Genomic DNA, 25208 nt, shown 5'->3' on the forward strand with positions numbered 1-25208 from the left:
GACAGGAATGACTTGCTCTAGGGCACACAGCCAAGTCTGAATTTGAAGTAGTCAGCCATGGCTTCTGACCTTGGCGATGTCTTTTGTCTCTCTCAGACTCAGTATCCTCATCTGCGAAATGGTGGTGACTTTCCCCATAGGGCTCTCATGTAGAAAAATTAAGTGACTGTTTGCTGGTGTTTTGAAGACTATAAAATACTCTGTAGATCTGGATGCTTTTTTTTTTTTTTCTACTGCTCGAGTCCCCTGAATTCCAATAATGTGATATATTTTTTTTTTCCTTTCCATGCTGCCCTAGGAAGAACCATGTGTAATTTTGGTCTTGTTGTGGTTTTCTAATATTCTAGCAGATCCTTTCCCTCTGCCAGAAAGATTTGTTTGCTCAATTTACACTTCTTGGCTCAAACTGAGAAGAGAATTCCAAATGACTGCTCTTTGAAAAGAAATTAACAGCCAAGATGATCCCCCCGCCCCATTATTGCCACCACAGCTGTGCCCACCACTGTGACCACTACCCTTATCATAACCACCATCACCACTGCTGCAGCAGCATCACCACCACAACCTCTCATTGGGTGTGTGTAGATACTGTGTGAGGAGAGATAATACAGAGGGAGACACAACACAGATTGTACCTTCAAGGACCTCACAGTCTAGGGGATGAGGCAGAAGAGCCACATAAGTAACTAATTGCTTACACATGCTACATTAATTCATGACTTATTTTCAAACAATACAATAGACATTCCAACAGTGTTAGAAAAGAGGGAGAAAGAAACTCTGGTTGGGGGGAGGTAAATCTGGAAAAGGTTCTTGCAGCAGGGAAGGTGGGTGTGTACAGATGGTGGATATAGCTTGAGACTACTCTGTTGATGATAAAGATAATCCTAGGTACCAGATGTATATTATATGCCAAAAACTGCCATGGGCTTTCTGTGCTTTATCTCATTCAATCATCCAAGAACTTCTGAGGGGAATATTATTATCATCCCTATTTAATAGATGAGGAGACTGAGGTTCAGAGAAGCTTGAACCCAAGTCTGTGAGATTCTGAAGCTAACCTAGGCCTGAGTTGGAAAACTCTGGCCCACAGGTGACATCCAGCCTGCCATCTGTTTTTATAAAGTTTGTGACACACTGCCACACTCATCTGTCTACACATCTCTATGTCTGCTTTCCTGCCACGACGGCTCAGTTGCCCCAGAAGACAGTAAGACACGCAAAGCCAAAAATATTTACTGTAGTCCTCTGAAAAAAATTTGACAAACCTTGGTCTAGACTAAGGTATATTGGAAAAGAAGAGGAAAGAAAGTTATGTCAAATGCTGTGTGACAAACATTTAGAATAGAAGAAAAAACCCAACAAGCATTGAGTGCCAACTGTATGCCTGGCATTTTTTAAGTGCCTTGTGTGTATTCGTATGTGTTCTCTCACTCTATCCCCTGGCACATTTGCATTATGATGCCCATTTCACAAATTGAAAATAAAAAAATCTGAGGACTTAGGTAAATAATTCATCTAACATCACACAGCTAGTGACTCTAACCCAGGAAGTCTGTGTCCAAAATGTATGTTTAGTCAATCATTCTTACTACAGGTGTGAAAAATTTGGGAGATATAAAACGAGAAGTGATGTGCAGAAAACTGGGTCACAGAAACTTTGAACGTTGTGCTGAGGGATTGGAGTACCATGTGAACTATAGGGAACTCTTGAAGATTGGGGGTCAAGGGAAAGCCATGACCAGACGTGCATTTTTGGGTAATAACTACATCATCAACAGTGGAAGGGTGAATTGTAGGGACCAGGGCTGGTTTTATGTCAAGGGCTATTAATTTCAGGTCCGCAGATCATTGATTTTGAAGGGTTGTTGGATCTCCATCGCCAGAAAGTTTATGCAGAATTATATATTATTGCATTTTTCTTCTGGGGGAAAAGATACATGGCATCAGCAAATTTTCTAAATGTTTTTGACCCAAACGTTGTAGAACACTAAGAGAAGAGGACTAGTGAGTTGGGGTGTCCACTGCAGAAGCCCATATATGGGATGTCTGGGAGGGTGGGGACTCAATTCAAATAATTTTAACAAATATTTATTAAGGGTCTCCCATGGGCTAGGCACTGTTCTGGGCTTTCGGAATACATCAGGGAGCAAAACAGGGATATATTTCAACCATCTGGAGACTTAATTTCTACTGGAGTGTATGTGGGAGATAGAAAGTAAACAATAAAAATAGTGAAAAGTATAGTATATTGAAAGGCAAAGGGGAGGGGAAGTAAAGCAGAATAAGAGGTCAGGAATGTGGAGTGGAGTGTGGAGACTTGGATCTCAGAACGTCACAAAGTCAATCAGGATCACTTAGGTTGAGAATGGGGGAAGTGTTATTTTAAAAATGCAGATTCCTGGCTTCCTCCTACTGATTCTGTTTCTCTAGAGGAGTGAGGCTGAGAATTGTTATTTTCACAGGCTTCCCAGGTGATTCTGATGCACACTGAGCTTGAGAACCACTACTCAAAACCATTGTTCATATGTCTTTCTCATTCTGATATTCCTTCAGGGAATTCCTTGCTTAGGGATTAAGAAAGTCAAGTACTTATAATCTGGAGTAAATCTCTGCTATTGTGGGCCACTTCCTCTCCATCGGTGCATTATGAGAAGGAGGTGAACTGGCCAGGAACCAGGCTGTCAGGCAGTTCTTGGCAAGAGGGAAGATCAAAGAAAAGAGGGGGATATAATCCACATATTACTCAACACGCTCATGGTCAATTACAAAAGAGGAACTTAATGCTTGGCTTGTCTGCTTGCAAAACTGGAAAACATAGCTATTTCATGAGACCAGAAAACTACCAGATTCAGTAAGATATGCAAGACAAACAGACTTAGCAAATGCAAGCATTTTTGCGTGTCAAGAGTGTAGAGCTTTTTTTTTTCCCCCATGGGACATTGAATTCAGTTAGCAAATGTAATAAAAAAGAGAATCACAGAATGTCTTTTCCTGGTACTTTTCAGAACAACCACTTACTGAGCACTTCAATTGTGCCAGGAGCTCAGCTCAAACACTTTATGTACTTAGTTCACTCAACTCTCTGATCAACCCCACACGATGGGCACTATTATTATCTTTCTTTTCCCCTTGGGAAAAATTGAGGCACAGAGAAGTTAGATCACTTGTCCCAAGATCCTATAAATAAGAACTGGTGGAGCCAGGGTGTGATCTGAGCAGTTCTGCTTTTTCTCATTTTGCTGTAGTCTCTCTCTCAGCTACTTCCCTTCAACTTTTTAATAAAGTGTAAAAAAATGGAAGTCTACTGAGGACACTATCATTGCCTAATATTACCTTCTCCTGCCACTGTGTCTTCATTTCTTTCACTCAGTGGCCAAAAGATTTGAAAGAATAGACTACCTCTGCTGTCTACACTGATTCACCCCCATTCATTCCAGGGCTGGCTCCCTCCACCCAGTGGAAATACAGTAGCTTCTCTTCATGTGTAACCCATGCAGACACCACATTTGCCATAAATGGCTTTGCCTTTCTTTTGATAGGCACCTTTGGATTTCCCTCTCAGTTCTGGTAGTCTGGAAACCAGCGAGACATCCCTGATACCTGTTTGTCCTTCCTCCTGCGCTCACTCCCCACCCCCACCCCCACCCCCCCAAACTATAGCTCATTAACGAACCTTGTAGAATTGTCTTCTTAGGCATTTCTCAGATATGCCCACTTTTACCCACTTTGGTCCAAGTCTTGGCTGAACTGTTGCAGCAGCTTCCTAACCGGCTAACAATGACCCTCACCTCCTCTAATTCATTTTCTTCCTGGGAACCAGAGTGATCTTTTCAAAGTTAAAACTTGCTCACATCACTTTTCCAATGAAAACCCTTAACTGGCCTCCAGCTGCTCTTGGGATCCAGACCCAGGTGCTCACCGTGGCCTGCAAGGGGCTGCGCTTCTCACTTCTTACAACTCCTGATCTTCAACTTTCCGGAACTGTGCTTTGTGATGCCAGAGAGCCTTGGTACATGCTGTTCCCTCTACTTGGAACTTGTTTTACCCTCCCCCTCCTTTCTCCTTTCCACTGACTTGACTGCTATTCATCCACCAGATTGCTGAGGCTTCTAGATTGGATAAGATCCCCCTGTTTGTTTATTGGTTTACTTTCTTGAGGCTTTTTATCTCTCTTTCATAGCAGTTATCATAATTTCTCATTATACTTTTTTTTTTTTTTTTTGCGGTACGCGGGCCTCTCACTGCTGTGGCCTCTCCCGTTGCGGAGCACAGGCTCCAGACGCGCAGGCTCAGCGGCCATGGCTCACGGGCCCAGACGCTCCGCGGCATGTGGGATCTTCCCAGATCGGGGCACGAACCCATGTCCCCTGCATCGGCAGGCGGACTCTCAACCACTGCACCACCAGGGAAGCCCTCTCATTATACTTTTATGTATGTTTTCTAATTGTTTGATTAATGTCTGTATCTCCTCCTCCTCCACATTTTATTATTTTGTTTTATCACGACAACATTGCCAATGCAGAGGGAAGAGCAGATAAACTCAGGAATGAAGGCGTCTAGTCCAACCCTGGTCTACTTCTTGATTCCTTTCTGCCACACCTCACAAATGTTACAGAGCCTGTGTTTGAACATTCCCAGTAACAGCTTGCTCAGTGACCCCTAAGCATCCTGTTTCCCTCACTTCTGGAATATCCATTCTGATATTGAGTCAAAATATTTTCCTGTACATTAAGAGGTAAACTGCATAAGACCAGGGTCCGGACAAACTTTTGTTCAGCATTGCACCAATAGCTTCTACTATAGTGTCTGACTCATAGTAGAAGTTCAATAAATATATTTTTCATGAGAATAACTAAATGAATGTGTGAAAAATGAATGACCACCTTGCATCTGCCTGCTTGCGTGGTGCTTTCACATACACTAACTCCCTTAATTCTTTCAATAGTCCTATGAAGGTAGCAGTGTTTATTTTCACTTTACAGATTAGGAAACTGAGGCTCACAAAGAGCGGGTACCACCCTCTGAAGCCCCACAGGGCTACCAAATGTCAGAGCTGGGGCTGGAATCCCTTTTCCAGCTGTCCCACAAGCACTCATCCGTCATACAACCATCATTTATCTGGGTGGGTGTCGTGCAAAGCAGCCAGGGTAGTGCTGGGTTTCCAGGAACAGAGCAAGCGGCAGGCCCCATCCCTGCTGGAGCTTATCCCTGTTCACAGGGGGCTCTTCTTGGGTCGTTAGGCAACTTCAGTCAGCAGTGATGCTAAGGGCGTAGAGAGAATTCACCACCAATTCAACTCTCTCTGCCTATTTCTCTCTAATCTTAGGAGAAAAAAAAGTCGTTCCAGATGTGCCTCCCAATTCACCAGGCAGATGCGGTTGAAAGCAGCATGAGTTTGTACTATTACACAGTTGGTAAATCTGTACAGAGCCTTCTCTGGTCAACAGAGTCATGTCATTCCTTGAGTTTCTGAGCAGAAGGGTCCCAGACCATAAATTTAAGTCCCGAGAAGAGGAGAAACCCTCAAGTAATTAGCTTCTTCTTGAAACTACATGTTTCTTTTCTTTTTTAGATTCATCTCCAAATTTTCCCACTTGGGGGAGCATTGTCAAATTCCTGAATTTTCTGCTACCTAACTCCAAACCAATTTAGTTTAGAAAAGTATAGCATGTACAAAGCTAAAGTGACTAGTATAATGAACCTCCATGTACGTATCATCTTCTAGTTTCAATTATAATCAACTTACTGCAGGCCTGCATCCCCGGCTCTGTCCCCTCAAACACTATATAATTTGATATGTAAATGTTAAAGTTCGTATTTCTAAAATATAAGGACTCCAAAAATATCAATATCATTGCCTTGCCTTCCAAACTAACAATTCCTCTACACCATCAAATATCTAGTCATTGTTCATGTTTACTAGATTGTCTTATATTTTTGGTACCAGTTTGTTCAGATTGGGATCTAAATAAGATTCAAACGTTATGATTGGCTGATAATTAAGTCTCCTTTAATCTATAGGTTTCTTCCTCCAACTCTTTTTAGTCCTTGTGATATTTTATCAAGAAAACTGGGTATAGTTCCCAGGGGATTTTGCTCATTGCAGCCCCATGGTATTATTTAGCATGTTCCTCTACCCCTGTACTTCCTGTAAGTTGGTAGTTAGGTCTAGAGGCTCGACCAGGCTTGATCTTTTGGCAGTCCACCACAGCCGGTATTGATAGACTTGTAGACCAAAGTGATCTAAAAGAACAGTTTTGTCTTTGATGCCGGTCAAATCTGTCATCAAGCCCTGGCTCTTCCCTTTCTCCTGTGTGACTTTTGGCAAGGGATTCTGAGCCTTAGTTCCCTCAGATGTGTTGTGGGGCTAATAATAATAATAATACCTAATTTCTGAGGCTATTGTATTAAATGAGATGGGCATCTAACACGCTTAGCCTTGTGCCTGGCGCATAGCGAGCGAGTGCTGAGTATAGACAAGCTCCTACTTGTCTTCTCCTTCCTCCCTGTTCTTCCCCTTGTCCCTGCTCCTTCATCTCTCCCACATTTCATTATTATATTTTATGATCAAAACTGTGTGTGTGAGAAAGAAAGAGAAGACAGACTCAGAATGGAAGAGGTTCTCCAGGCATCTAGTCCAGCCCTCGTCTGTTGCTCGATTCTTTGCACCCATACCCTGAAGGAGCCTGTGTTGGATACTCCCAGGAACAGCTTGCTCAGTGATCCCTAAGCAGCCTGTTCTCTCACTACTAGAATATCTTTCTTTATATCGAGTCAAATTATTTTCCTGTACATGCCCTGTCTTTGTTTCCAGTTCCATCCATCAACACTATACTGAGATGGACTTACCTATTGACTTACCAGACAGAACATATGTTTTGGAATCAGAGAGATGAGGATTCGAATACCAGCTTTGCTACAAAATGTCTTTGTGCCTTTGGGCACAGTACTTAAGTTTTTAAGCTTCTTTTTTTCTCATGAGTAAAATGGGATTAATAATGTCTACCTTATAGAATTGTTTTGCAGATTAACAAATGATCCACGTAAGGTGCTTAGCAGCAACGTTTGGCTTATAGAAGCAGCTCGATGAAAGTCTGTCCGCTCTCCTAGTTCTAAGTGCCAGCCTTCCAGGTGTTTGATGACATCTTTGGTCTCCGTTGGACTTTTCTTCTGGTAATCATGCCCGGTTCCTGTAATTGTTTTTCATCACGAGTCTGTTTCTTATCTCAGACTCAGTCTTATCCCAGCCATTCTGAGTATTAGCCTCTGAAAGAACTCAGTACGCCTGTGTCCTTCTTGATGTACGCTTTATGAAGAAAGAAGTTAGAATACACAGAGACTGCTTTACTTGCCTGCAGAATTAAGGGTAGAATCCAAGTTTCTTGCTTCCCGACTTTGGGATCTGCCCTGGGTCACAATAGCTTCTATCTTTACTGTCATGCTCATAGTATTCAAAATATGATTTTTGGCTCGCTAAAGGAAACGGGAGCTCAGAGGGAAAATCTCGTATCAGTGTCACAAGCCAGTAGTTATGGAACCAGAATTTAAACCCTTGTCTGTGTGGCCCCATAGCCTGTGGTCTCAACACGTAAGCTATAGAGACTACCGCATCATTGGTCCTTCCTCTACTCTTGGACATGGACAAGCTATTCCATCATCAAGTAGCTTTTCTTGGAATCTAGAGTCACCTCCTGTCACTATCTCTTTCCTCACCTTTCCTTGATGATAAAACATCTTGTTCCATTCTTACCTTTTGGTCACTTCTCAGCCCTTTTAGAAGCTGACTTTTGTTACACCATCTGCTTGAAGTTCTTGTCTTAAAACTCAACATGGACCTGTTTACTCAAGCCAACACCCTCTTCTCAACCCTTTTTTAGATGCATCAATCCATTCTTAAAAGAGTTTGGGCTTGGCTCCTTCAACTTTAGTTTGCCCAACCTGAATCCTTTCCAGAAATTATCGCTTCCCTTCAGAAACTCTGAGGGAATGCCAGGAAGTGGAAGCATGGTAGCTGCTTGGGGGTGGGGGATCATACGTTAGTGAGACTCTGTCCATCCCTCCATGATGCTTCTCCCATAGCTGTTTCTTGAATGTGAGGATCCCATTTTGAATGGAACGGGAGAAAATGGGAATTTAGATATATGTCTAAGGTAGGCATATTGGTATAGCTCTATACTTATATATATATAGATAGCTTTATTTACTATTTTTTTTCTTTTCAGGGAGTTATATTAGTTACATTCAAAGTAAACAGACTTCTTAGTGAGATTTTGAAATTTTAGGTGCTTTAGTGAGCTGTAATTGAAAGGGCCCAAGTTTTGGAGTCAGTCAGATCTAGATTTGAATTCCAAATCTGCTTACCTCTTGGATGTTACCTGCTTACCTGTAGTGAACAGGTGACTTAGCCTACCCAAACTTCATTTTCTTATCTGTCAGATGGGGATGATAAGAAGACTCGCTGCCTAGGTTGCTTCTGCGTATTATATCAGATGACAGATGTAAAGAAGGGCAGTATAAGAATCAGATAGACCTAGGCTTACGTTCTCACTTTACCAGATATTCTGGAGCTATAAGTTAAAAACTCAGAATCTCAGTGAGGATGGTCACAGTATTTAACTCACAGAGTTGTTGTTAAGTTGCGTAAGGTTATATATGCAGAGCACTTACCAATGCCTAGAATGATTAGAAGCTCGATCAATATGAGTTGCAGCTTCTTTCCTCTACCTTTGTCTTCTTCATCTTTCTCCTCTTTCTCTTTCTCTTCCTCCTTCTCTCTTCTGCTTCTGCTATTGCTTCTGATTAAAGCATCCAGCACAGAGTAGGTATACAATAATTGTAATTGCCTTACCTTCAGGCATCAGCCGATTAAAAAACTGCAATGTAGTCAGTTCACAGAGATGAGGAAAGGCAATGCTTCCCCAAAGTAAAGGTAATCTTGCCGTCTCTGATAGTTGGTTCTAATGACATATTTTTCCCCATTGTAAAAATGTTACAAAGAAGAAAAATAATTCTGAGCATAGATGTGCCTAGAATCACTGTTGCCTGTAAATAACTTTACTACATTCATAATAAACAATAATAATTCATAATAACTATCTTTCTTCCATTTAGAGAATATCCAAGTTTAAAAGCTTTGTCAGTACTCTTTAATTATCAAATATATGTATAAGTGTGAACATATATGTGGTTCTGGCATTATTCTAGGCACTTTATAAATTATTCTTTTGCCATTCTTTATTGAGGTAGGTATTAATACATCTCCATTTTACACATGTGGGAATGAAGCATAGAGAACTGAAGTCACTTCTATCAAGTTTGCTCCGTGATGACACTAAGACTTGAACCCAGGGGTTTGGTTCCAAGGATCGTATTCTTAACCTCCATGCTCTGCCACCCCTCCAGCATTTGTAACGTCCTTTGCTAGATTAAGGGATCAAGACTTCTCAGAGTCCAGCTTGTCAGCTTGGAAATATGGCTACAATGAACCTGCTAGGAATCTCCCTTTCCATAATTTTTTAGCCAGATTTCCAAGGCACCTTCTCAAAGGCAAAGATAAACTCAGTATGGGTCTAGACAGCATGTCCCCTCCTCTCCTCCGACCTTTCTTTCCCTGCCCCTACCCACAGGCCCAACCATGGAAGCCCCACCAGCTGGAGAGACCACCTCCCTCAGATGCCTCCTAAGGGAAAATGGATGCACTGGAAAAATGAGGTCACCAGTGGCCACAGAAGGGACATTTTGCAGCCCTTTACTCAGGAACTCACCGCTAGCTTCAGCTAGCATTTAGCAACAAAAACTCCACAGTCTTAGACAGATCCTCCACTTGAAAGCTTCCCCCCTGCCTCTCATCTCCAGATGTTCTCACCACAAGGGGAGAGGAGTTACTGTCAAAGGACAGCAGGCCTTAGAAGACAGGTCTTGTCTATTGGGTGGGGCTGGGATCCTTGGCTAAAGACTTCCCTTAGGAAAAGTGTGTGAGTTCCATCCAGGTTTCCCCTTCCAGGACTGAGTGGGCCGGGAGCAATGCCTTGTAGGAGACAGGCTGAGAGGAGGAGCCATCCTCTGAAGAACTTGGATTTGTACAGGACTGAGAAGCCCTTGGCAGTTCAAGGTCACAGGGCAAGATGCCTTGGGAAGATGACTCATGATTAGATGTATGAGGCTACTGATATGGCTGTGTCTTCTCTCTGGAGTTATAACTGATGTTTCCTATTGCTCATTCATCACTTTCACAATTGCTATCAGCTCAGTGACAGGCAGGACAAATGGTCTGGAGACAGTTTGGAACAATGTAAGCACAATCTGTTGCCCTGATGACTGAGCAGGTCTACTAGGATAACATAGATTAGACATCCAAAGAGCTCTCAGTCTTCTAGTCCTCAGAATTTACCATTCATTCGTGCAACACTTAGTCATACAACAGACATTTATGGAGTACCTTCTTTGGGCCAGGCCTTGTGTTGGAGCTTCTGATAAAATAAGACAAAGAACTCAAAGTTCAGTGGAGAGGACAGGTATGCAAATAAATAGTTCTATAAAATATTGTGGTTCACTAACTGATGTGTTGTCCAAGGTGCAGTGGAGGCCTTCAGTTCTGTTGGGAAATCAGAAAAGAGTTTCCAGAGAAGATTGCAGTTGTAGTGGGTCTTAAATAATGAGTATGATTTGATCAAAGGTAGAATGGAGTCAAGGCATTATAGGCTGAGGGAAATCATGTGCAAAGACACAGTGGCATCAAAGTGTGTTGCCTATCTGGTCCATGGCAGGTGGTTTAATGTAGATGTTATGTAGGACCAAGGAAGACTATAGTTGTGGGAGATGAGCTAAGGAGATTGTGTGGCATCACTGTGTGAAGGGCCCTGTGTGCCAGGCTAGGAAACAGAATCTTTATACTTGTCTCAGTCATAGCTCTTTTACTGGTGAAAAGAGAAACCCACTGAAACAGTCTAAGCAAAAAATGGAGAAATTATTATAATGATACAGTGATTTCTCATGTAACTCAAGGACAGAGAGCGCAGCTGAGCTACCAGCATCCAGGAAGCCACTGTCAGCAGTAATCCTGGAGCCTGACGTTCTGTTTCCCTCTGCAGTTGATTGGTGTCTGTCTCTCTCCTCTCTCTCCTCTCTCTCCTCTCTCTCCTCTCTCTCCTCTCTCTCCTCTCTCTCCTCTCTCTCCTCTCTCTCCTCTCTCTCCTCTCTCTCCTCTCTCTCCTCCTTTCCTTCCTCCCCCGCCTCCCACCTTTTCTGGTTTCCATCCATGTGGCTCGACATGACAAGCCCAGCCTAGCCAAGCCTAGCCTTGCATCTCATACCAGTTCAAGCACTCAGAGCAATGAACATTTGAATCTAAATTCCCAGGGAAAATATGTGATTGTTCCAGTTTGGGCCAGTTTTGGTCCCACTACTCTTGGCCAAAACAACAGGGTTATTTTTGTTTAGTTCAGATATGCACACCAAACCATCCCTTGCATCTGATAACCTGAAGCATATCTATTAAAAATCCTGTCAGTTTTTATTCTCAAACTGAAGTACCCTGACTCAGGGGGATACACTATGATATGCCAGGATATATCTAAAGCCACAGGATAAAGTGATCAGAGATTCTTGAACTTAATAATACCTAAGAATTACTTGGGAGTGTATTCAATCATGGGTTCTATAGCACCTCTCCCAAGATTCCGATTCAGTGGGTTGAGTTTGGCCTGGGAATCTGAATTTCTAATAAGTGTTTCAGGCCATTAATGAGGCAAGAGGGCCAGGAATCATACTATGAGAAACACTTTGGGGAAAACTCCATTGTTTTAATATTAAAAGCAATCAAAGTCTATTGAGTATAATTTGCATAAATATTTAAGAAAGAGTCTTCAAAGTAATTTTGCACTTGTTCCTTCTGATCTTTGGGATGCTTTGTACAAAAAGCTCAAAAGCCCTTCCATATTTTACTGGAGGGTGTGGAAGGTTTTTGGGTCAAGAACTTTGGCGCTTAGATCTCCTGGGCTGGTCTCAGGAGTAAAGTGAGCATCTAGTAGGAGCATGGCAGAGGTTAAGAGCCCAGGATTATCCTGAGGCCCCAGGCAAAGGAGAAATCTTCCAAGCTAAGCCAACAGGAGGCAAAGGGACAGAGATGTGACAGGATTAGGGTTCTTAACGTTAATTAACTTATGACAGACTAATTGATTAATCAATTACTGGGCCCCTACTCTGTCAGGCACTAGGGATTAAATGGTAAACAAAGTAGACAGGGCTCCAACCTCAATTTGTACAGTCTGTTAGGAGAGACAGACAAGCAATGACACAGACAATAAAATACAACACAGGAAAATAAGTTTTGTAATAGGGGAAGGTGGGAAGAGATGTGTTACAAAGGAAGGGTTCTATCCCAGGGACCAGGGACTGCAAGAGGTGGTCTCCAAGCTGAGAGCTGATGGCCTGGTCAGTGGGGGAAATTATTAGATGGGGGAAGAGTGTTCCAAGGAGAGAAAATAGCATGTAAGAGGCGAGAGGTGAGAAAGCGTAGCTGGAAAATAGGGTGTAAAAAGCATGGTGGGGCTTCCCTGGTGGCGCAGTGGTTGGGAGTCCGCCTGCTGATGCAGGGGACACGGGTTCGTGCCCCGGTCCGGGAAGATCCCACATGCCGCGGAGCGGCTGGGCCCGTGAGCCATGGCCGCTGAGCCTGCGCGTCCGGAGCCTGTGCTTCACAACGGGAGAGGCCACAACAGTGAGAGGCCCGCGTACCGCAAAAAAAAAAAAAAAAAAAAAAAAAAAAAAAAACCATGGTGGCAGGAGGTGATGTGTTGGAATCTGAGTCACCCTAGGTTGGTGACATTGTGCAAGTCACCTGATCACACGAGCCCAATTAATTAATTAATTTGGCTGCACTGGGTCTTAGTTTCGGCCTGTGGGATCTTCACTGCGGCGTGCGGGGATCTTTTGTTGCGACATGCATGCGGGATCTAGTTCCCCGACCAGGGATCGAACCCAGGCCCCCTGCATTGGGAGCGTGGAGTCTTAAACATTGGACCACCAGGGAAGTCCCCAGATCTTTTTAAAGTTTCAACTTTTTCAAAGATTGCATGGAGACAATGCAACCTAATATACGGGCTTATTATGAGGATTAAATTAGCTCAGTGGTAAAACATTCAGGTTTTGGAATTTGACACATTTAAGTTAGAATTTTGCTCTGCCAAATATTGGCTATGTGACATGGGCAAGGAACCCAGACTCCCTGAGGCCTCAGTTTCATCTTCTGTGTAATGGGAGTGATAGAGGTACTAAATCGTGGCATTGCTGTGCAAATGAAATAACTCCTCATGGCAAACACGGAGCACTGTGTGTGGCATATAGGTTTGCTCAAAAATGCTCCCTGTTATTTTTAATGCTTTAAAACCCAGCACTTCATCCTCTACGTGAGATGGATGGGAGCTAAAATATGGAGTGAACTGACAAGCAAAATAGCTCCTTGTCTGAAGATCATATAACCATATCATCCTGTCTCTGTACATCTTGGGAAACAGACAGCTGACAGAGCCCTGTGTAGGAACGTCTCAGTGGGTTGTATATTTATTTCTCTAATATTTTTTCATTAGCAGAGGTAAGTGTGGCAAGAAGGGGTTTGGCTGCCCCTAAACGTCTTCCCCCTGTCGCCCAAATTAACAAGCTGTTCTGTCAGGCTCTCATCATTCAGGCGAGAATGGCTTGAAAAGCAAACTTTATCCTGACAGGGGAAATTAGGTGTCGTTCCTGTGATTTATAGAGCTATAGATTGAGCTGCACAATTTCTCATAAGGAAATGGGTCCTTGCCTATTAGTATTCCTTTACTGTGGGGCCTTGTGAGTGAGGGGATCTAACTCAGAGGCTGAAACTGAGGGGTAGGGTAAGGGAGGTCAGGGGGCAAAGCTTGGGATTCAGAGTTAGAGGCCCTCTGCTCTGCTGCATTCAATCTGCGGGACCTGGGCTGGTATCTCTTCTCTGATCCTACATTGGCTCATCTGTACGGATTACTGGGAACAGTAAGAGCTGCCATATCCACAGGTTGCTAGGAGTCTTATAGGAGCTAAGAGACAGATGTCCCAGCACCAGACCTAGAGTAAAGAAATGCGTAATAGGGGTGTCTCTCTTCTTCATCCCACTCCCCCCTTTCCTCAAAAACCATCAATGACATGCTCATCGTCTGTGGGGCCTCTTCTACAGAGAAGATGTTAACTGGCAGTTTTTTTTGTTTTTTAACATCTTTATTGGAGTATAATTGCTTTACAATGATGTATTAGTTTCTGCTTTATAACAAAGTGAATCAGCTATACATATACATATATCCCCATATCTCCTCCCTCTTGCATCTCCCTCCCTCCCACCCTCCCTATCCCACCCCTCTAGGTGGTCACCATGCACCGAGCTGATCTCCCTGTGCTATGTGGCTGCTTCCCACTAGCTATCTATTTTACATTTGGTAGTGTATATATGTCCATGCCACTCTCTCACTTCGTCCCAGTTTACCCTTCCCCCACCATGTCCTCAAGTCCATTCGCTACATCTGCATCTTTATTCTTGTCGTGCCCCTAGGTTCTTCAGAACTTTTTTTTTTTTTTTAGATTCCATATAAATGTGTTAGTATACGGTATTTGTTTTTCTCTTTCTGGCTTACATCACTCTGTATGACAGACTCTATGTCCGTCCACCTCATTACAAATAACTCAGTTTTGTTTCTTTTTATGGCTGAGTAATATTCCATTGTATATATGCGCCACATCTTCTTTATCCATTCATCTCTCAATGGACACTTACGTTGCTTCCATGTCCTGGCTATTGTAAATAGAACTGTAATGAACATTGTGGTACATGACTCTTTTTGAATTATGGTTTTCTCAAGGTATATGCCCAGTAGTGGAGTTGCAGGGTCATATGGTAGTTCTATTTTTAGTTTTTTAAGGAACCTCCATACTATTCTCCATAGTGGCTCTATCAATTTACATGCCCACCAACAGTGCAAGAGGGTTCCCTTTTCTCCACACCCTCTCCAGCATTTATTATTTGTAGATTTTTTGATGATGGCCATTCAGACTGGTGTGAGGTGATACCTCATTGTAGTTTTGATTTGCATTTCTTTAACAATTAGTGATGTTGAGCATCCTTTCATGTATTTGTTGGCAATCTGTATATCTTCTTTGGAGAAATGTCTATTTAGGTCTTCTGCCCATTTTTGGATTGGGTTGTTTGTTTTTTTGATATTGAGCTCCATGAGCTGCTTGTAAATTTTGGAGATTAATCCTTTGTCAGTTGCTTCATTTGCAACTATTTTCTCCCATTCTGAGGGTTGTCTGTTTGTCTTGTTTATGGTTTCCTTTGCTGTGCAAAAGCTTTTAAGTTTCATTAGGTCCCATTTGTTTATATTTGTTTTTATTTCCATTTCTCTGGGAGGTGGGTCAAAAAGGATCTTGCTGTGATTTATGTCATAGAGTGTTCCGGCAGGAGTTTTAGAAATAGGCTTTATTTTTAAGAGAAGTTTTAGGTTCCCAGCAAAATCCCAGTGTAAAGTGCAGAGTCCCCATACACTCCCTCCCCTGCAGAGAGTCCTCCCACACCACAGTAATGCATTTGTTACAGTCAGTGAACTGACACTGACACATCATTATCACCAAAAGTCCAAAGTTTACATGAAGGTCCACTCTTGGTGTGCACTCTGTGAGTTTTGACAAACGTATAATGATGTGTATCCACTGTGATAGTATCATACAGAACAGGTTAACTGCCCTAAAATCCTCTGCACTCCCCCTGTTCATCCTTCCCTTCCCCCTACCCCTGCCAACCACTGATCCTTTTACTGTCCCCATGGTTTTGCCTACTGGCATGAATTTTTAAGAATCCCAGGCAGTATATCTGGGATGAGAACTTTTAAAGGGGGTGGGAAAATTGTGGACAGCTTTGAGAAAAAGCAAAATCCAGAACACAAATCAGAAAATGATTAGAACCAGCAGTGCTGTGGAATGTATGTCCAAGTTGAAGAAAATACAGGTGATAATAAGGCCCAGAGAGGGTAAATGACTTACTGAGGTCACACAGCAAGTTAGGCAGAAAATGTTAGAGTTCCCTGGGATTCTTGTGTCTGAGCTCTGTAGCCTCTTCCTGTGAGACTTTATTCACTCCTGAGGCTTCTGTTACATTGAACTATATAACATTGCTCACGTTTGACTTGAATGTAAATGGCAGTTACCTATAGCATTTTCATTGGCCCATTCCCTTAGGTACAGTGAAAAATCTCAGTATATGCTAAAGGTGGGGGGAATCAGGAACATAAATAACATTTTTTTAAAAATGGATTGTGTGTTTGGAGGCTTGGTGTTTTAGAGCACAGGCTCTAGAGCCAGACTCCCTGGGTTCAAATCCTGGCTGTACCACTCACCAGCCCTAGGATCTTGGGCATAAATGTAAAATGGAACATAATAATCATGCCTGCCTCACAGGTTGTTGGGAGAATTAGATGAGTTAACATGTCTAAAGTACTTAGGGTTGTTGTGAGAAGGAATACATACAAAGTGTTTAAAACAGTGCTTGGCTTGTAGTAAGCACTCAATAAATGTTAAGTGCTGTTCCTAATATCCTCTAGTTAGTGAGAATATTGTTCATGATGGTAGGAGCAAATGACCTGTGTTCAAATCCTTGTTATACCACTTTTTAGCTGGGTGACTTTGAATAGGTTGTTTCACCCTTCAGACCTCAGTTTCCTCACCTGTAAAATGGGGATGGTAACAGCAGAATCTGCTTCATAAGGCTATTGACAGGATTGAATGAGATAATGTGTATTAAAATGCTTATGACACTCTCAGTAAATGTTGCTGTTATGTTTGTTTCCTATCTAAAAGCATAACAGATTAGTGGCTTGAAGCCAGTTCCAAAGGTAAGCAGCCTTATATAGTGAATGTTAGTTGATATGAAAAACTTAGTTTATTTTCTGACAGATTCTTGTGGTGTAAACTTGGACAGGTCGCTTTTCCTTTTGGGCCCCTTAGTCTGTGCAAAGTTGTGAAGGCCAGTTTCACCTTTCAGGACTCTTTCAGGTCTGAAATGCCAGGGATCTGGGGCAATGAGTATGTGTGTATGCACTTCAGAGCCCTCTAACTCCTGGGATAAGTATGTAATTTAAGGTGCCTACTTCCCTTTGATCAGCTGCTCCCTAGTTGCTACCTCTTCTAAGTAATCTTTCAGGATTATTCAGAAGTGGATTACCTGCGGTTCCAGTTATTCATTCCTACGCAATCACCAAAATTGGTGGCTTAAAGCAATGATCATTTTATTATTGTCTTTAATGGTTCTGGGGGTTGACGGGGCTGAGCTGGGCACTTCTGACTTGGTTCCCTCATGTGGCTGCAGTCAGCAGGTGTCTATGGCTCACCCATCTGGCAGATGACCTTGGCTGTTGGCTGGGTCCTCAGCTAGGTCTGTTGCCTGGAATACCTACATGTGGCCTTTCCATGTGGTCTGGGCTTCCTCACAGCATGGTGGTTGGGCTCTAAGAGTGAGCATTCCAAGAGGCATGATGTGGAAGCTGCCAGTTTCTTAAGGCCTGAGCCCAGAAATTGAAGCAGCCGTACTTATTTTGATCAAGCAATTGTAGAGCCCAGACTCAAGGGGAGAGAACCTGGATCCCGCCTCACGGTGAGGGAAATGTCAGAGATATTTAGGGTCATGTTTTAAAGTCACCACACCTGCCTTCCTGCTCTGTTTGGGAATAAGAAATCTTAGGTCAACTAACATTACCCACTTCTCTTCCCAAATGTTCTCACACATGCTGCTTAAGTATGCAGTCATTGATTTGTAACGAGATGACCAGTTAATCTCCTCACTGTCAGGACACACCAGCATTACTTATTTTTTTCCCGACAAATGGGGGCTCCAGCCCCCTGGTCTCCAACTCCTGTAACTACCAGGGCAATGAGTGATTCGCATCTCCTATAGCCACTCTAGGGGGTGTGCTGATGACTGAAAGGCAGGTGGCTCAGGTAGGTCCTATCCGAGAGGTCCAGGCCAGGTTGTAAACCACTATTTCTGCCTCTGCACAAGCACTGCTATGATGTCCTCGTCAACCCTTCTATATGTTCATCAATCCTAGTCCCTCCTGACCAATCAAATGTGGTCAGCGTGGGCTCAGGAATTAGTCTTCCTACAAAACTAGAATGTCACCCACTTCCCTTCCTCCCATCTCTCTCTAGGAACATAGGAGCATGTTATTTTAGACCCAAGTACTTCCTGGGCAAAGAACTATCAACCTACTCTCCTCCAAGCAGTAATCCCAAATGCCTCCAAAAGAGATTCTACGTCCATACACCACCCTGACCCCTTTTCAATGATATCAAGGAATTTAGTCTTTTTAAGGTGACCAATTGCACTTCTGTCATCTCTTTTGCTGGAAAAAAAAAACCCAGCAAGTATGCAAGTTTATTCTTTGGCCAAGCATCCTATTACATATATCTATGGAATTTAACACATATTTTGGGGACCCTACAATGTGTTCACTCTTTTGGTTGGAGCTGGGGAGAGAGAGAGACGAATCAAATATATTGCCTTGGCCTGGAGGAGTTCCCGGTCTGATAAGCAAGAAGTACACATAAACAAGCAAATTGCGTGGGACTGTGACGTGCAGAAATTGAACGAGACGAGAGAGACGGAATCTCTCAAGTGACAGGGTCCTGGTGGACAAAAAGTTTCCTGGATTTCAGCAAGGAAACATAAGTGGGGAAAGGGCATTTTAGACAAAGGCACATGAGCAAAGGCTTGGTATGAAGCAGTGCGCTCCTATAAGATGGTATGTGCACAGAGTAGGAACAGTAAGGGGAAGATGGGAGAAAAGCCACAGGCTGAACAACAAAGAGGACTTTGAAATCAGACTAAGAAGTAGAGGCTTCAATCACAAGGTGGTGGAGTATTTGAAGGGGTGCAGGCAAGGGGGTGGAATAGGCAGTGATGTTTTAGAAAGCTGGGAGAGGATGTGCTGGAAAAGACTGGAGCTGGAAGGCCAGTCCAGGGGCTATGACAATTGCCTAGAGAAGAGGCATTACTAACCTGCACCCAGGAGACAGCCATGGGGCCGGGGGAGAGAAGCTGGTTTGAAACCTGTTATGAGGTAGAGGGGGGAGCCCAGGTAACCCTCAGTTTCTGTCTGGAGGCACCAAATTGATGGGAGTGCCCTTCACTGATGTGAGAGATACAAGTAATCTTGAGGACGGAGAGCATCACACACACACACACACACACACACATTTTCCTGGCTTTATGATGTCATTTATAAACTTGGTTCATTTCATTCAGCATTCCATGTGAATTTTTAATTCAATTTAACAAATATTGACTGACTTATGCTGTCTGCTAGATACTGTGTTAGGTACTAAAAGGAAGCCTGGTGGCAAAAAGGTAATCCGTTTCTTTCTCCAGAGGGCCTTTCATCTCCTCAATTGGTATGGGCTGAGCACCACCTGACCAAGCTTATTAGTACTGAAGATAACACATTCATGAAGCTTTGAGTGAGGACTTCAGGGCATCTTTTTGGTCATACAAAGCAGAACCAACTCCGTATCAAAAATAGCAGATTTGGTGTCAGCCCCTGAGTATAATTTTTCAGTGTAAAAAATAGTCATTGTAAGTATAGAGTATGGAATTTAATTCGTAGGCTTAGTGACATTCTGTATAGATGGTCCCAAGAATCTATCTTAATCAAATACGGAGTGTTAACTTGAAGTTTAAGATTCCCAAGACATTGTCAAAGTTTTTAGAGCTGGAAAGTCCTCTTCCTTTGTATTCCCATAACCTCCTGCATGTTACTTCACAGCATTTCAACCATATTAATTGTAATTGTGTGCGCCTTCATCACTAGACTGTGAGTCCTTTGAAGTTAGTGACTGGGTCTTGTCCATCATCTTTCTCAGCATCTAGATGTCATGTAGTATGGAGGAGGAAGTTCAGTTAATTAAACCCTCCAAAATAAAACTTCTGTGTCCTCATTTTACAGATGGACAAATTGAGGCTTAACTAGAGAAATAACTTATGCAAAGTTCAATTAGGGAAGTAACAGTGGAGTCAAGAATAAATCCTAGTTTATTTTGATTGCTTAACATTTTTGTGGCTGTTTTCGCATCCTGAGGGGCTTGGTTTGCTAGCTAATTAGCCAGAAGTTGGAAGCATTCACTAGTAGTGGAAATGCAAACCTTCATTGTCATGAAAACCAATGACCATGCAAATGTAGCCCTTAGCCCTGTATTAAGTACAGGATTTGTTTCTTAAGTGCCTTCACTTTTTCAAAAGCTAGGAGTCAACAATGCCTCTAGTGTAAGGTTTCATTTTCCTCTGAGAACACACACAGGCACACACACATGCACACAACAAACAGCACATAAGCACGTGATACAAGCAGAACAGCTGAAAAGGATGTTTTGGATGAAATCTTGGCATTTATAGTTCCTGTGCGACCTGGGAAAGTCCAGGGTGCCAGAATTCAGACGAACTTCAGTTCAAATCCTACTCATCCATGTGTCTGTGAATGGGAATAGGACACCCATCTCAAAGGGTAATTTTGAGGATTAAATGGAGGAATAGAGTAATTTCACCACAAAGTTGCCCTATCACCTTGGGCCAGCCAACTAGCATTTCTGGGCCACTGTATGTGCATCTGTAAAACAGATTCACTTAGATGATTTATGGAGTCCCTGGAAGCTGGAACATTCTATGCTGTTCCTCCCTTGGGATCTATTTGGATTCGGGATGGAGTGTTGCAAGGACTGGAGATGTAAGAAAAGAGTGAACCTGAGCTGATGCATGCTGGCTTCTGCTGCCTCGCGAGGGCTCCCTGTTTGATGTAGGCCTTTTATCAGGGTGTGTTTGAGCTCTATCCACGGTTTGCCTGGCCACTGCCTGCAGTCCCCGTTCTGTTCCTCAGGGTTTGGGAAAGAGCCAGTGGATGTGGAGACTCACAGGCAATGTTTCTTCCCAAGAGCTGCTTGGATGGTGAAACTCACAAAGTCCAGAGAGATTTCCTGTTTTGTTTTTCACAAGCTCCAGTGACTATTGATTACAGAAACCACACACACACACACACACACACACACACGCACACACGCACACACGCAAAAACAAAAACACGTACACAAAACAGGATGTTCTCTCTCCTCCCCTTGCTGGAGTCCAAGGTAATCTCTTACCATCTGTGTCACTTTCATCCATGGCCCTGGATCTCACCATTATGATAATTAAGCCCTTAGCTCTAGCTGGAGATGTTACAGAATCTTAAACCACGAGCAGTTGTACATGTTAATTTAAATCAGAGGGAGCCGGCAAATGGAGGGAGAAGAAAGTCTGTCAGTCAGCATGGCCCATCCCATCTGGTTTCTGCCCTCATGAGAGTGCCCCCTCTGGTGCCAGTAGGAGAACCTATGTTGTTCCTAACCTAGGTTCTAACTTGTAGTAAGAACAGTGCTATTATTGTGTGCCGGACTCTGGCCCACATAATTTATATGCAAACACTGAATGGGATATATCTATACTAAAAAAAGTTGTTTATTTGGAACGTGAGTTTAACTGGGCATCCTGTATTTTTATTTACTGAATCTGGCAATCCTACCTGGAGTCAACCCCACTGTCCTGAGTGGTTAAATAGAAAAGACCTATGCTTGGGAGTCACAGAGATCTGGGTTGGGATTCTGCTTCCATCATTTGCTTGCTATGTGATCTTGGGAATATTTCTTCACTGTTCTGGTTTCTAGTTCTCACCTGTAAATGAAGATCACAGTATCTGTGTCTCAGGACTATTGTGAGAATGACACTTTAATGCCCTTAAAGTACCTTCCACTGCATAATTAGGTGCTTCATGGACATTAGCTCTTATAATTCTTTTTATTTCTTTGGGTCACTATCCTTAATTCAGGAGAAATTGGATCATTTGTTCACCCCTTGGAGAGGATATGAGTAAGGACATATGGCAGGAATAACTGGAGCCTTCTCATCAGAGGCACTGAGAGGAATGTGTTGGAGGCTTACACAGTAGTGTCCTTGATACACACGTTCTCCTTCTAGATCTGTGTTCTGAGTACCTAAGGAGGCAGACCCCAGACCCACATTACACAAACATGCTGTACTTGAGTCTTTTCAACAATGCAAGATGAAGGGCTTCCCTGGTGGCGCAGTGGTTAAGAATCCACCTGCCAATGCAGGGGACGTAGGTTCGAGCCCTGGTCTGGGAAGATCCCACATGCTATAGAGCAGCTAAGCCTGTGCACCACAGCTACTGAGCCTGTGCTCTAGAGCCCACGAGTCACAACTACTGAACCTGTGTGCTACAACTACTGAAGCCTACGTGCCTAGAGCTCGTACTCCACAAGAGAAGCCACCACAATGAGAAGCCCGCGCACTGCAATGAAGAGTAGCCCCGGCTCGCCACAACTAGAGAAAGCCCACATGCAGCAATAAAGACCCAGTGCAGCCAAAAAATAAATAAAGAACAACCAAAAAAATGCAAGATGGAAAAAGTGTCACCTGCATAATCAAGTGTCCTTGGTAGTAGGTTTTGTGAAGCTTTAGTTGGAAAAGTACACAGAAGGTAAAAAAAAAAAAAAAAAAATTAAAAGAAAAAAGAAAGCAAGCAGGTAGTCTGTTACCTGGCAAAGGAGTAAGAGATCAACATTCTCTGGAATCCCCAAGTTTGAAAAAGAGCCGTCAAACATTTTGAATCCCCAGTGCCTTGAAATGTCAGTGTAAATGGAGTGAGGAAAGCATAAAACACATCTGAACCTCAGCCTCATGATCAGTTTTTCAGTGTCTGTTCATTTATTCAGTAAATATTGACTGAATAAGTGTTCTCAGTCCCATGGGAACACTCATGTGAACAAGGCATGGCCTGTGCCCTTTGTGGAATCAAAGTCTGTTGGGTGAGATAGGCAAGGGAATGTGATGATTAGGTGTGGTCTAGTGTGTTGTGGTGTCCAGAAGAGGAGCCTGATTACAGTCTTAAGAAAGTCAAGGTAGGGTTCCCATAGAAAAGAAGATTTCATCTGAGACCAAAAGAGTGAATTGGATTCCAAGGTGGGGGTGGGGTTGAGTAGTCCAGTAGAGAGGACAGGATGTATTTAAAAAAAAAAAAAGAGAGAGAGAGAGAAAGAGAGAGACAGTGAAGCACATTGCAATTAAATAGAACATCAAGGGACTTCCCTGGTGGCACAGTGGTTAAGAATCCACCTGCCAATGCAGGGGACACGGGTTTGATCCCTGGTCCGGGAAGATCCCATTTGCTGTGGAGCAACTAACCCCATGCACCACAACTACTGAGCCTGAGCTATAGAGTCCGCGCACCACAACTACTGAGCCCATGCTCTGCAGCTTCTGAAGCCCACACGCCTAGAGCCCGTGCTCCGCAACAAGAGAAACCACCGCAATGAGAAAACCATACACCACAACGAAGAGTAGCCCCCACTCGCTACAGCTAGAGAAAGCCCGCGCAGCAGCAACGAAGACCCAACACAGCCAAAATAATAATAATCAATCAATAAATCATCATTTAGAGCAAGGGTCAGCAAACAATGTACCTCAGAACAAGTCTAGCCTGTCGGCTGTCTTAGTAAATAAAGTTTTATTGGAACACAAACATGCCCATTTATTTATAATTTGTGTCGCTTTCATGCTACAAAGGCAGAGTTGAGTTATTGTGGCAGAGACTGCCTGGCCATAAAGTCAAAAATATTTACTGTCTGGTCCTTTGCAGAAACACTTTGCTGTCTCCTGATTTAGAGCACACTTTTCATAAGCAGGAATTCACTGTTGGTGGAAATGTTAATGGTTGCATGAGGGTGGATGGTAGCATGCAAAGGAAAATCAGAGGAGTGGTGAGAGATGAGACTAAGAAGGTGGTCAGGAACTAGAGCATGGAGTTTAGACTTTATCCTGAGGGCTATGGGGAGCCTCTGAAGGTTTCAAAGCAGGGTGGTGAGGTGGTCAGATTTCTACAAGAAGCAGTGTGGCAAGGTGTTAAGGAGGGCAGGGTCTGGAGCCAGACTATCTTGGATCAGATCTCAGTTCCATCACTTAGTAGCTATGAACCTCAGACAAATTACTTACCTTCTGTGTGCCCCAGTTTTCCAGTTTGTAGAATGGGAAATAATGATAATTTTTATTACAGCTATCGTGTAAGGTACTGAAGATGAAATAAGTTAATATACTTAGAGTAGAGTGTCAGGCCCAGGGGAGGTTCTCAGTGGATGCTGTTACTATCCTGTCTCAGTGATCCTTCTGGCTGTTGGGTGGAGAATGGCTCAAAATAGAAGAACCTGGTGGTAGAATGCTGGGGCTTTATGCAAGAGATGGTGTCCTGTGCCCAGGAGAGCTCCTCTGAAGCTTGGGTCAGTGACTATCATGGCCACTGGGACCTTCACTCTCCATTCTCCACCATTGTCATAATCATCTCTTTTGTCCTCCTTTATTCCAGGCCTTCAAGAGTGCACTGATGAGCTCCTACTGGTGCTCAGGGAAAGGGGACGTGATCGATGACTGGTGCAGGTGTGACCTCAGCGCCTTTGATGCCAGTGGGCTCCCCAACTGCAGCCCTCTCCCGCAGCCGGTGTACGTATGTATGGCCCCTCTTCCTCTGGCCACCCCTTTCCATGGACTCATACTCTTGTCCTGCCAGTACAGGCCATGGCTTGCTTCTGTTCCTAAGGTGCTTCACCAGATGCCTGAAGTCTCTGGGGGCCTACCTCCTTCTTCGAGAAAGCAGGGAGCTTTGGCAGAATGGAATCGTGGCTCGGGGGTAGACACTTACACTGCAATGTGTGCTATTTTAATAGCACCAAGCCAGCCATCATTACTTTTCTTCACTCATCCATTCGGCAAAGGTTTACTGAGCACTAACTACTGCTTTGCCAGTTCTGTGTTGACCACTGGGACTACTGAGATAAAGAAAGTGTAGGACCTTTTCTAAGAAACTTTATATTATTCATTCATTCAACAAAGAAGTTTTGAACACCTGCTGTGTGTCAGACATTGGGGAATTCATAAATGAGCAAGACAGGCACAGCCTGTGCACTTAGGGAACTGACCGTTTAGTGAGGGGGACAGATGTCAAAGCAAAAACAGGAAAGCATGATACCGTTTAAGCATTTAAATAATAAAAATATGAAAGAAAAACAAAGATGTGCTAATGGACAGAACAAAGAGGGGATGCTTTAGTTGGAGGAGA

General features: G+C 43.3%; 1 protein-coding gene across 10 annotated transcripts in view; it reads left to right on the forward strand.

Annotated features, from left to right (window-relative positions):
* ASTN2 (astrotactin 2) overlaps positions 1–25208 on the forward strand; it is a 925730-nt gene that overhangs the window by 743879 nt on the left and 156643 nt on the right. For all 10 annotated transcript variants that reach the window (XM_060154506.1, XM_060154516.1, XM_060154507.1 and 7 more), the window contains one exon: positions 24459–24592. In XM_060154506.1, coding sequence (XP_060010489.1) covers positions 24459–24592 — 134 coding nt within the window. The remainder of the gene's footprint in view (positions 1–24458; positions 24593–25208) is intronic.

Source organism: Lagenorhynchus albirostris, chromosome 7, assembly GCF_949774975.1.
Source record: "Lagenorhynchus albirostris chromosome 7, mLagAlb1.1, whole genome shotgun sequence".
NCBI classification, from domain to species: Eukaryota; Metazoa; Chordata; class Mammalia; order Artiodactyla; family Delphinidae; genus Lagenorhynchus; species Lagenorhynchus albirostris.